The sequence below is a fragment of the Musca domestica genome, unplaced genomic scaffold (assembly GCF_030504385.1).
Source record: "Musca domestica strain aabys unplaced genomic scaffold, Musca_domestica.polishedcontigs.V.1.1 36, whole genome shotgun sequence".
Taxonomy (NCBI): domain Eukaryota; kingdom Metazoa; phylum Arthropoda; class Insecta; order Diptera; family Muscidae; genus Musca; species Musca domestica.
The window spans coordinates 3,443,049-3,456,906 of record NW_026712318.1 but is presented as its reverse complement, the minus strand read 5'-3'; the positions used below and the strand labels follow the sequence as shown (position 1 = coordinate 3,456,906).

General features: G+C 34.7%; 1 protein-coding gene across 1 annotated transcript in view; it reads left to right on the top strand.

The window, feature by feature from the left end:
* The first annotated feature begins 825 nt into the window (after positions 1-825).
* Positions 826-13,858, top strand: part of LOC101887281 (nocturnin) — an 81,306-nt gene continuing 68,273 nt past the window's right edge. The window contains exon 1 of the mRNA XM_059126041.1: positions 826-1,316. Within this exon, the coding sequence (XP_058982024.1) occupies positions 1,252-1,316 (65 nt within the window). The 5' untranslated portion in view covers positions 826-1,251. The remainder of the gene's footprint in view (positions 1,317-13,858) is intronic.

The following is a 13,858-nucleotide window of genomic DNA, read 5'->3' as shown; positions in this document are numbered from 1 at the left end:
ATTTAATATTTTCAATTTCAAATTTAGTTTGACAGTTCATTGTCCCAGCAGCTGTATCGATGCGACACATGGTAGAAGAATACAGGTAGACGCTTCGACACAGCTGCTGGGAAAATGAACTATCAAACCAATTTTGGAATCGAAAATGTTGAATGAAAAGTTACTCAAATTTGTAAATATTGCTAAAAAAAAATGCATATTACAACAACCTCTGATTGGCGTCGTATAGGAAAACATATACAAATATACTTATTTTTGAAGAAATATTTAAAAAATTTTGACATATCAATGTTCCCAAGCATTGATGCATCTATCTGTATTTTCTTACCATGTCTTCTTCCAAGTGTTATCTCACTTTATCTATCAATGTCAGAGAGTTAACCTTCGATATTTTTAACATACTTTTATTGTGATTATATATTTCGTTCACGATATCGACATATCATTAATTTTTTTTTTTAAATATGACTTTTTTAGATTACAAACAATTGCAACATTTTTCAACAATTTATAATTCGAGATGATTTATTCTGGGTAGTATAAACGTGTTTTGCACACAACATCTAAACTCTATGCTAATCTATGCAATTTGACTGTTGGTTTGTAAACAATATGGCAATGCCGATTTCATTTGTCATTTATTTATTGTGTTGTCATTCTCGCTCTCTCACACGCTCTTCCTCTCATTGTCTTGCGATGCTCTTTGCTGACATGACATACTTGTTTGTTTACATTTTTTCACGTTGGTTGGCAATCAACCTAACGAAAACGCTCCACTCCAGACAAAGTACAAAATGGATTGGGACGAACAAGTTTTTGTTTTCTGTCTTTTCTTATGTCCGACTTTTCGTCATTTACCGCTGCATGATTTCTCAGTTGTTCTTGTTGGTTCTTTTCTTTTGGTAAAACGGTTTTGTTTTGTTTATAGTCTGTCACTTGGTGGGCTGACACCCAGAGTACGTCGCTGTCGATGTCTCGTTGGTGGTGCGGTATTAAATAGTTTATTTACTGCTGCACAACAAAAACATCAAAATTTCCATAGCCAGTGACCGAAGTGATGGTGGTGGTGTAGTGTTGTTGTGGCATTGTTATTTTTTCAAGCGTGTCAATATCGTCTTTGGGCATTTCTCTTGCTCTCCGCGGCTAGGTACAAAAGTCACACAAAATTAGTTGGAGATCGAAAATATTCCACTGAAATATTGTTAATTTTATTGTTTTTGAAAAAGAAGATACTATAAGACTTCCGTGACAATGTTTTTAATATCAACAATAATATATTACATCGTTGCTTTGTATAAAGCATATAAGAAATTTTTGTAAGTAATCACATTTTTATCTTTATCTTTTGAAACCAACAACAACAACAACAGCAGCCACAAAATATTGGCCCACCACTCCCACAAATGTTAATGACATTGTAACTATAATTAGTTTATTTTTTTTTTTTGTGGATTTTATGCAATTATTGTTTGTGTATTCTTAACATTATTGCCTTGCATTGCATTTAACCTCTCTTGAATATGACATTCCAATGAAAATAATGGCAGAGGTGGATGTTCGTAATTGTTTGAAAATATATTGAAACCACGAACAGTTCATTTATATTAAAGACATCGTTTTTCTGATAAGACAACATGACCGTGCACACATTGACATGGCGGTAAGCAGTGTTGTGGACATCAATTATTTACAAGTGTGGTGAAATTTAACAATAGATCCGTTCTCGTATTATTTTAGTGGTAAAAGTAGTAAAAGAGCAAATTTTCAAAAATTGTTATATGCCCTCAGAGAAAACAAGTAAAAACGATGTAATAGTACGTTTATATATATGAGGGTTAACCCACTAGATTTGGATTTAAATATCCATTAATTTTACTTCAAATAAATCCTCTCAAAGTAGGTTAACCCTACAAAATGTTCTAACGTAAACATGGCATAACGGCCGAACTTTGAATACCCTCCACCATTTGGTACAAATTTGGCAATTTAAAAAAAAATAAATAAATAAGATAATAATAATAAATAAAATCCGTTAAAAATTCTGTAAAAAACCTTAAAAATACCGAATGTAGCCATATATTAGGGTCAATACGATGACGTGGACTAGCATAGGAAATTTTTGTCATAAGCTATTACAATGTTAAAATGCGAAACTTGAAAGAACATCTGTTTATAATGTAGCTAAAATCATCAAAATATTGAATGTAGGGAGGTCCCATGAGGGCTATAAAACGTGGACCTGCACAGACAATTTTCTGGCATAGGCTGTAGTATCCACTACGAACTTCAAATACAAAATTTGAAATAATTCCGGTAAATAATGTCCCGAAAATCATCAAAACACCGAATATCGGAGGGTACCATTATATGGAGACTATACGAAGACGTGGACCTGCACAGACGATTTTCTGTCATAGGCTGTAATATTCATTACGAACTTCAAATACCAAAATTGAAATAGTTTCGGTAAAAAATGTCGCTAAAACTATCAAAATTCCGAATATAGGGAGGTACCATGAAGGTTATAAAACGCGGACCTGCATGGACAATTTTATGGCATAGGCTGTAGTATCCATTACGAACTTCAAATACAAAATTTGAAATAGTTCCGGTAAATAATGTCGCAAAAATCATCAAAATACCGAATATCGGGGTACCGTTATATCTGGCTATACGAAGACGTGGACCTGCACAGACAATTTTCTGTCATAGACTGTAGTATCCATTACGAACTTCAAAAACTAAATTTGAAACAATTCCGGTAAATAATGTAGCTAAAACCATCGAAATACCGTATATCAGGAGGTACCGTTATATGGTGCCTTAACTAAAACGTGGACCTACATGGCCCATTTTCAATACCAAAAGTCCTGCAGACATAATACACATTTGAGTAAATTTTCGTCAACTTACTTCATTTAGTTCGGAAGCTAGAGTGATTTCCAAAGGCGGACAGACGGACGGACATCGCTAAATCGTCATAGAATTTTATGTTGATCAAGAATATATATACGTTGTGGGGTAGAAAATGTATATTTCGAGGTGTTACAAACGGAATGACAAACTTAATATACCCTCCATACTATGGTGAAGGGCATAAAAATAGATGGAAAGTACGAAATCAGAACACTATAATTGTATTTCTTTGGCACTCTCTATATTAGAGCGGCAATAGAATTAATTTAAAGGATTCTGCAAGGTGCAATGTCAAAAAAAAAAGTTGCATCGAATTTTTTTATTCTTTTTGTGAAAATTTTAAAACTAAGACGGAAGAATTTGATGAACTGCTTTGGAAGTGAAAAAAATACAAATATGAAAAGACGGTGGAAATTGCAATGGAAAGATTCGAGAACAGCGCGACAATTGAAGATGATAGTGAAAGGGGAAAATTGAAGAGAAATTCCAGATAATTTCGAAATAAAATCTAAAGCAGCTCCAAGCGAAAATCGTACACTTAGCAAAAAATGTTCTTTCATGTAATATATGATTCCCTTTTATTTAACAAAATAATGAAATTTTATCTAAAATTCAACAAATTTCTATGCAAAAGCTTAACTCGTACAGCTTGCGTTTATACGACAACCCTGTTTCGAACTGCGTCCAACTTCACGCTAATTTATCACAAATTTCCAAGTGTTGCGTAATTTACGAGAAAATTAAAAAAAAAAAAAAAGTAAAAAAATGGGAAGATAACGAGGACAAAATAATTAAACATTACAAAAACCATAAATCGCTATGTGAGACATCTGAGATTATTAATAGAAGCCGATCTACAGTTGAGAACATCATAAAATGATTCAAAACAGGTTGATGTGTAGAAAATAAGTCAAAAACGGCAAATAATAAAAAAAAAATTACCTTAAGTGATGAGAAGTATATTTTACGGCAGATCAAAAAGGATCCATTTTTGCGTGCACCGAAGCTGGCAAAAATTGATGAAAAGGATTTGGGAAAATATGATGCCCTCAAACAATAAGAAATGTACTGCATACAATGGAAGAAAAGCTAGACACAAACTTCTAATCAGCAAGCGAAATCAAGAAGTAAGATTGGGATTTACCAAGGAGCAGATATGAAAAGATTTTTCATTTTGGTTCAGATGGCAGACATTATGTATGGAGGAAGGCAAATGAAGCGCTCCTTGTCAAAAATATGAAGCCTACTGTGAAGCACGGTGGTGGGTCAGTAATGGTGTGAGGTTCATTTTTAGCCTCTGGACATGGAATATTGCATTTTATTGAGAGTATTATGGTCTCCTTAATCTTTTGAAAGAAAGTCTGCACTCTGTAAGGAAAATCTCGGCCTTGGCGAAGATTATTATTTTTATCAAGACAATGATCCGAAACACAAGGCTTATAAAGTGCGGTCATAGCTGCTATATAATTGTCCCTACGTCATGGATACATCATTCCAGAGTCCAGACATAAACCACATAAAGAATTTATGAAGCTATCTCGATGAAAAAATCCGCCAGCATACCATATCTTTCAAAGAAGATTTGAAGAAAGCTTTCTTGGAAGAATGGCATAAAATTGAACGTAGGTTTTGCGAAAAACTTGTTAATAGCTTTGGTATTGAAATATGATATCTTTTAATATTTATTTAGTTTTTAAATTTAAATGAATTAAAATATTAAGTTTTTTTGCTTAAGCTGCCACATTGTGTTACCCAGGCTTTCAGAGATTTTTTTCATGCGATTTTCATTAATAACTCTGGTTTGTCTGAGTATCACGTAAAAGTCTTACGAGAGATGGAGCTCTACAAATTATACAAAGGTTTGACCTTCTGACAACAACTTCAAATTGGTTTAAAAAGCTGTCCATCAGCAAATTAAGAAACTTTTCGGAATTCAAGAAACATCGAGGGCCATACGTCTTGAGTCCATTCATAAATCTTACAAAAACTATGCTTAGAGTAGAATTCGCACTTTGGGTAAAGCTCCATCAAGAGGTCTGTTATAGTCGGCATGTTTCACTATGTATTGACTTATCTTAAGCAGAGTTTTTCTTCGGAGAGAAAATGAAAACTTTCACAATTTTAACCATCAATGCTAGACGGTATCCTGCGAAATAACAAAAACTCGTGTGGAGAATAACATGGTTCTTAAAGGTGATTCAGGACTTAAGCTGGCAACTTGTGATACCCAGCTTTTTTGAAGGCACCTATTCGAATTGGCCTGCATTCAGAGATATCTTCCATGCGGTTTTCATTAATCGGCCTGGTTTGTCTGATTTACAATGAGTTTATCATTTAAGAAGTAATACGAGAGGTGAAGCTCTACAATTGTTCAAATTTCAAACTTCAATTTTAACCATCAACGCTAAACGGTATCGCCTCCTACGAAACATCGAAAAACATAAGTCAAATCCAAAACTGTATTAATGAAAACTTATCTGTTTTCAAATATATTTTTTCATTTTGTTAAAAATAAATATTTTTTGGTCTTTAAGAAGACCTCAGTAAAGCAAGAGCTTTAAACAGGGATTATTCCAAGAAGACTGGATTTTTGTTTCGCTTTTGTGGAGACAAAATCGCAGGATTCTGAGTAAGGAGAAGTATTCTACATGTTCGAGCAGTTGACAATCGAAGAGGCAGATTGGACTCTATTCTCATTATTAAAAACATTGATCCTCCGAGCAGGATCCAGAATAGAATTGACAATCGAAGAAGGAGATTGGATTCTATTCTCATAAAAATTGATCTTCCGAGCAGGATCCGAATAAAGAATAGAGTTGACAATTGATTAGGGAGATTGGACTCTATTCTCATTATTAAAAACATTAATCCTCCGAGCAGGATCCAGAATAGAATTGACAATAGAAGAGGGAGATTGGATTCTATTCTCATAAAAATTGATCTTCCGAGCAGGATCCGAATAAAGAATAGAGTTGACAATTGATTAGGGAGATTGGACTCTATTCTAGTTTACATCAGGAAATATGTGGGTGGCTAGCTACATGTTGAGGCATTTCGTAAGGCACTTAATTTCCCCTGTCCTACCATTTGAGATTCATACGAATCCAACAATTAAATTGACTTAACATTGTGAATGACATTTGCAACATCACAGGTCGTAAACTTAGGTGTTGCTTACTCAGCGAGAAGATATATCTTCGCTTCGTCCTAACATTCTCGGGGTGCCCGAGAAATTGTTGCTTAAAATAACCAGCGCAACTTATTATCAGTCACCATAACATCGTTAAGGGTGTCTGAGGTCCTATCGTCCTTTTTTTTAAGGGTTAGAGAGCAATTTAACCGATGCCCACAGCTAACTCATATCGGTTCCAAAGTTGCAACACGTCGCATGTTCTATCCACATTTTCCTTTTATGCGTCGATAGATAAACTGAAAACACAAGAATTGAAAAAAACATAGTTGTGTGGTCAGATTAGATTCTGGAAAACCATATTCCAAATTCCACAAATGAAATTTAAACTCTTGTCTAGACACGTGACACGATAAATAATAACGAAAACAATCCTTGAATTCGCTTTCGCTAATTATCAGCTATTCTTATCCACATTATTCAGACAATCACATAAAATGCCCGGGGGGATCGATGGACAAATGTGTGTACATACATATGTCTACATTCTCAAGAAAACCCCCGACCGCAACTGTTATTGTTCATCGAAACTAGAAAAAAAAAATAAAAACAAACACAATTATATGTGCAGTTGAGCCCAGTCTCGTCTGTCATTGGGTATCGTTCGGATCACATCAGTCCGAGTTGGTTTCATTCAGATTTAAGCAGTTATGATAAGGTCTTCATTGCGCATAAATATTTTCTTTAAAAACATTTTTATATTTTCTTCTTCTTCGTAATGACGTTGGGTCCTCGATAAATATCGCCATGATCGCAAATAAACACCATTGTCTTGAAGGTGACCAAAGGCATGTACAAATGTCACAAATATGTCGAAGTATACAAAGTTCAATAGAATCGGTGTTTATTTCAATTTCTTTATAAATTAGAGATTAATTTTAGGCAGACGTCGGCATCTCCTGAAAACAAATATATATTTTCACATAGACAACAGTAAGTTAGCCGTTATGTCACGTGATACGCTGTTATCTGAATTTTAAAAATTGCGTCTTATTTTAATTTGGCAACAAAATGGAAATATTCTTATGCCAGGCAGAAAAAACCGGTGACATTCATACATGGTCTGTGGCCCAGTAACGTCTTTTTGCTATTAAGATCAATACGATTGACAGGATCGTAAGCAATTACTATATATCTGCAAACAGTAAACATCTTAAAAAAAAAAAAAAAACTCTATTTATAATATTAAAGATGATGTGCAATATAGGGATAAGGTTAAAAACTTGACGATTAATGTGAACGAAGAGATGGTCTCCTTTGAGGTAGTCTCACTTTTTCCGAGTATACCAGTAGATATATAACTAAACATTATTGAAGAAAGATGGGAAGAAATAGGCCGATATTTTTACTACTGCATTTAAGTTACGGTATTAATTGAATTTTTCGTCTATTTGCGATTTCGCCGGGATTTAAAATATTCGCGGTTCAATGGAAAATTCGATTTTTATTTAACAAAAATGTTATGGTCTATTTCACTCACTAAATATTACCCGATGACCATCCATATTGGAAGGCTTCCACCAAGCCCTAAGCTCTAGCCCCATGCTAACTTCCGCGTCGATTGGTCTATAATTTCGACCTGTAGAGCAACTGCAAAATCAGAAAATTTTTCAGGTTTTGGTCCATTTTAACCCTTAAATTTTTTGCTATCATCTCCATAGGCTTCTATTCTGACCATAACCCCACCTCTATTTCAATTTCGTGACGATCGGTCCGTAATTGCGACCTGTAGCTTGATTACAAATTAACATGGACAGACGGTCGGACGGACATACATAGCTTGAACGACTCGGCTCGGTGAGATAGGAAAATCCATATTTACTTTTCATTTTAAGAAACCAATATTGCATAATTTTGGGCCCAATCAAACTTATAATACCCCCAACACATAGTGTTGTAGGGTATAAAAATACTGATTATCTAAAATAGCAAAAATTCTCGTATTCGAGCTTTTTTCACGACTCCGAATGCAGCTAAATTTGCCAGACCCCAACTCCAAAACTCTGCTAAAAACGTTTGAAAGGTTAATAGATTCTAAGATCAGAGTTCTCTTATATCTTACCTCAGTTAGCACTGCACAGCATTGATGCATGAAGGGTAGGTATGTTGAGACAGCGCTGTATGATGCTGTGAGTTACATTAAGAAAAATGTGGATGGCTCTCTTCACGATGACTGCTTTTCTTGATATTGAGGAGACTTTTAACAACACTCTCGCTTCCTTTTCGAGTTGATTATGTTATGCTTTGAAGTAGAATCATCAATTCACACTTTGAAGAAAGCTCCATCAGAAGCACACCACAGGGTATTGTTCTGTTATTATTATTGTGGAAAAGTTCTGCAAGATCTGGAAAAAACGGGGATATACACTGGCGAATTGGTTTTGTTGATTGGAGGAAAATTATGCAAGCAATCTCAGAACGAATCCAGGGAAAACTTGCAAAAACTATCAAGATGCGCGCTTAAAAACTGACTATGAGCTTACTCAAGTTTTCACGAAGAAAAGAAAACTTCCACAATTTTAAACACCATAGCTAGACGATGCCCCACTGGACCTATCCTCAGGTCCCAGTGTGTCGGTATTGTTCTCGACCACCAACTATATTGGATGGGAAATATTGTAGACGGGTGCAGGAGTTCCTTTCGACAGCCTAAACATTTGTAACTCATTCATGCTTGATAATGACTACAACCTTTTTCGCCAGTGAACTTGATGGTCCGATGATAATATACGTAGATAGTTAGGCGGCCCTAAAGGCATTAAATGCATATACCATTAAATCCATGGAAATTTTGTAGTGTACTCTTTACCAGTGTTGCCGTTTGAAATTTTTATTTCAACCCAAATTTTTTCTAAAAACCGCCCAAAATCGACCATATAGTTGAATAATTTATATGTAGTTTGTATTCCAGTAAATTTTATTGAAAATTTCAGAATTCAATGTATTAAAAGTCATTAAAGTCATTATTATTATTCAGGTTTTTATACCCTACAACATCATGTGTTGGGGGTATTATAACTTTGATTGGGCCAAAAATTATGTAACACCACGAAATATTGGTTTCCCACATAGGAAAGCATATATGGATCTTCCTATCTCGCCGAGCTGAGTCGATCTATATATGTCCGTCCGTCCGTCTGTCCATGTTAATTTGTAATCACTCTACAGGTCGCAATTATGGCCCGATCTTCACGAAATTTAGAATGTAGCTGGGGTTAAGGTCAAAATAGGACCAAAAACTGAAAAATTTCCTGATTTTGCACTTGCTCTACAGGTCACAATTATAGACCAATCGAAGCGGAAGTTAGCATGGGGCTAGAGCTTTGGGCTGGGCAGAAGTCTTCCAATTTTGATGGTCATCGGTATATTTAGTGGTTTAGTAGACCATAGCATTTGTGATAAATAAAATCAATTTTTCCATTAAACCGCGAATATTTTTACTGCCGGCGAAATCACAAATAGAAGAACAGGTCAATGCTGACCGTTACGTAGATGCCGATAGTAAAAATATCGGATATATATAGCGAAATATATACAATGTATATATACAAAGGAAGGGGATGTCAGCTAGAATGCTTATATCTTCAGAATGGCACGACGGAGTGCATAAATATTGGGAAAATATCCCTGGTCAAAATGCTAAGGGTAATATGTTGGAGTGCTCCGTGACATAATTTCAAAAGCGAAATCTTCCAAAATGGATTTGAACATGAGGGGGCTTCTAACATATTGTAGTGTTGTAGGGTATCACATGGTCGGCCTCGCACGACTATAGCCTAATGTATTATATATATTATTAAAAAACTTAACAAAACTCGATTCATCTCAATAAAAAAAATATAAAATTCAGTTAGTAATAAAAAAAAATTAAATTACGTAAAAATAAACAATGAAAAATAAAATAAAATGTACCCAATATGGAAAAATCCGCCCAAACCACAAAATTTATCTTTTATCCGCCCAAATTTGGACGGAAACGCCCAAAACGGCAACACTGCTCTTTACTCATTGAGCAGCATTGCCGCCAATCTGTACTATCAAAGCATATAATAATCTGTACTATCAAAGCATATAATAATCTTATAGCTTTTGTACAAGAAATCCACTGGCCCGTTGCTTCTACTGATTTTACCTTCATGCCTTTTGTACAAGATCTTCGCCACTCAGCCCAATGAAACATTAAAAACTGTTTTCTATCAAACTCATATGGGTACCACTCAAATGATGATCACGACCAGAAGAGGGCAGCGGGGGGTTCCCCTTTTGCATCCCCATTCTGGAATATGAGGCCCTTATAGAGATAGTTTAATTTGCTAATTATTGAATTGGGTTTTAACATTCACCACTAGGAATGTGCAGGTCGAGGTGCATTCCGACCGCGGACTATTCCAAGAACCTAGGGGTCACACTTGACATCATGTTCAAGTTGTACGAACAAGCTACAGCTATCTGCGATACGTCAACATAACCACATGCTTTCGTTAAAGTTCCTGCATGGGATTTGCAGAGGGTTTTATGCAAACCTTCATATGATGGGCAAAACCCCATAAGCAATACGTGTCAGGAAGGACCTACATAATCTAACAACCGTTAAAAAAGAGAGCCCCTAGAGAGCAGCTCTATGTAGCATTCATACTGATGCATTCATACTGATGCTTTTTATACCCTCCACCAAAAAAAGTATGGAGGGTATATTAAGTTCGTCATTCCGTTTGTAACTCATCGAAATAATCATTTTAGACCCAACAAGGTATATATATTCTTGATCAGCGTAAAATTCTAAGACGATTTAGCCCTGTCCGTCCGTCTGTCCCTCTGTTGTAATCACGCTACAGTCTAAACGAATTAAGATAGAAAGCTAAAATTTTGCACAGATCTCTCTTTTGTCTGCAGGCAGGTCAAGTTCGAAGATGGGCTATATCGGCCCACGATATCGTATAGCCCCCATATAACGGTACCCCCGATATTCGGTATTTTGATGATTTTAGCCACATTTTTCAATGGAATTGTCTGAAAATCCACACAAGTAGTTCCTTGTGGGTACTTTATACCTCGGCAGAGAATTATCTATATAGGTCCACAATATCGTATAGCCCCCATATAACGGTACCCCCCGATATTCGGTATTTTTATGATTTTACCCACATTTTTCATCGGAATTGTCTGAAAATCCACACAAGGAGTTCCTTGTGGGTACTTTATACCTCGGCAGAGAATTATCTATATAGGTCCACGATATCGTATAACTCCCATATAACGATACCCCGCGATATTAAGTATTTTGATGATTTTAGCCTTATTTACCAATCGTATTGTCTGAAAACCCACACACGGAGTTCTTTGTGAGCACTTTACCCCTGAAACGGAATTGTCGATATAGGTCCACAATATCGTTATAATCCATATAACGGTACTCCCCTATATTCCCGTATTTTGATGATTTTAGCCACTTTTCCAGTGGAATTATCTAAAAATCGACACAAGGAGTTCCTTGTGAGTACTTTACACGCAGACATAGATTTGCCTTTATAGGTCCACAATATCGTAAATCCCCCCATATCGGCATCTTCCTATATTAGATATTTTAAAGATTTTAAAAGAATTTTTAATGGATTTTATTTTTTTTTTGAAAATTTTCTAATTCGTTCCAAATGTTGGAGGGTATTCAAAGTTACTGCTTTTTTACTTGTTATAACTAATGTATGAATATCGTCCTCGAAATCCACTCCCATTCAAATGTAGCTAAAAGATGTTGGTGTTCCAGAATATTTGATCGGATTGCCGACAACAGAAAATAATTTGGGTCCAATATATTTAATTGGTCAAATTAACTTGTTTGGAGTCAGAGACATATGGGCCTCGGAATGCGTATTTTTCAAACACAATTTCTATTATTATCATCCTATTACCAGATTTGCTTAAGAGATTTAAGTTCATATTTAATTTTCAATTTGTTCACATCGGTGATTAATAGCATAGACAAATTAAGGTATAGACTAAAAAGTTTTAAAATTTACCCCTTCCGGCAGATGTCACTATTGTTGATCTTGGGCCAGTCAAGTCACTCAGGGCTAGTGAAGTCACTCGACTTCGAAAACAATTTATTCATTTTTCTGCTATTTAAGTTCTATATTTTTATATTTCACGTCATATTTGGATAATGTAAAAATAAACAAAGTCACTGTTTCGTTTTTAATTGATAAATAATAAATAATCATAAAAATATTCAATATTTTGTATTTTGAGAGAATTGAGTGAATAGACTTTTGCTCTCTCACAGCATGAACGACATCTATTGAAGCACTTTTTTTCGAAGATAACAGATGAGACAACTTTTTAGTCTATACTTTAATTTGTCTATGTTAATAGTAGCTATTCATTCACCACGTTGAATATTTCGCTACGATAAAATACTCAATATTTCTGTAGTAGTCTCATATTTGCAAAGATTTTTAAGTTCTCTTCCCAAGATTCATAACTCACTCTTCCTCTCATTCCACGTCTCTTGCTCACACAAAATAGCAACTGAAGTGCCCTACTTAATTATAAAGTTTGCTAACAAACAAATATAGAATAGATTAAATAAACATATTTATGGTTCAAGGTTGAACGAATATAAAGCACGCAAACTAATCAGTTTGTATTCCAATTTCAACGCATTTATTTATTTTTATCTTTGCTGTAATTCTAGTCCACAAATTTCCAGTAAAAACAATATTTTTCTGGATACTAACAACTGAAGATTATTATCTACTACTCCAAATAATGAGTTTGTTCAAAACTGAAAAGAAAAAAAAGTTGCGTTTAATAATCTTATCTTGAAATGAAAAATAGTAAACCAATCCGAAATGTCGTTGTACAATCTTTCAGTGGACTTTGGGGAATAACGTGTAAAGCTATGCTATGGGAGTCTAATCAATAGATGATGAATGTTGATTAATGGGCCGAAATCCAAGTCTGCTTGTGGTCATATAACTGTTCCTCCATAATTCGAACTAATAAATTAATAAGTTGTTAAAATACTTAAGAAAATTATTTTTAACCAGATGTCCAATTTTGCCACAGTGATATTTAGTTTTTGCGAATAGCTATGATATTGAAAACCGGAAAAATTATTCTTCCATTCTAGTCTGCAATGTGAAATTCAAAATAAAAGTGTTTGCGATTGAATATAATTTTTTAGGTCACCTTCACCAGTAATCATCACTTAAACTTGTCGGTTTCAATTTGTTCGTAGTCCCCTTATGTCCAAATCTATTTTGGAAGAGTTCGTTTTTGAAATAATGTCTAAAATGATGCCCCTGTCCTTAACTCTCTTCTGATGCGAAATTGAGTGTCGATTAGTTTTCAATTGTGGTCTATAGAGCGACTACAAAATTAGAAAAATTTTAATTGTTTAGTCCATTTGAACCCCTAAATGTACATCTTAAGAACAATAGGCTTAAATTCTGAACCCTACCCCCATGCAAAATGTCGTGAGGATCGGACGAAAATTGCGACATGCATATAATATCCTCAAAACGTAGTATTGTGGGGTGTACAAATTAAAAAAAAAATTAATTCAAAAAGTCATATTGAAAAAATCGCATGCGATAAAAAATAAGACAAAAATTGAAAAAAAAAAAAAATGGAACAAAAGATATTCACTCTTTTATTGGTATATTTTTCCGCGATTTTCTTAGATTTTACCAGTTTCTGGCATGAAACCATTCCGAATTGATGGGAATTGTGAAAATCGGCCCAGCGGTTCTT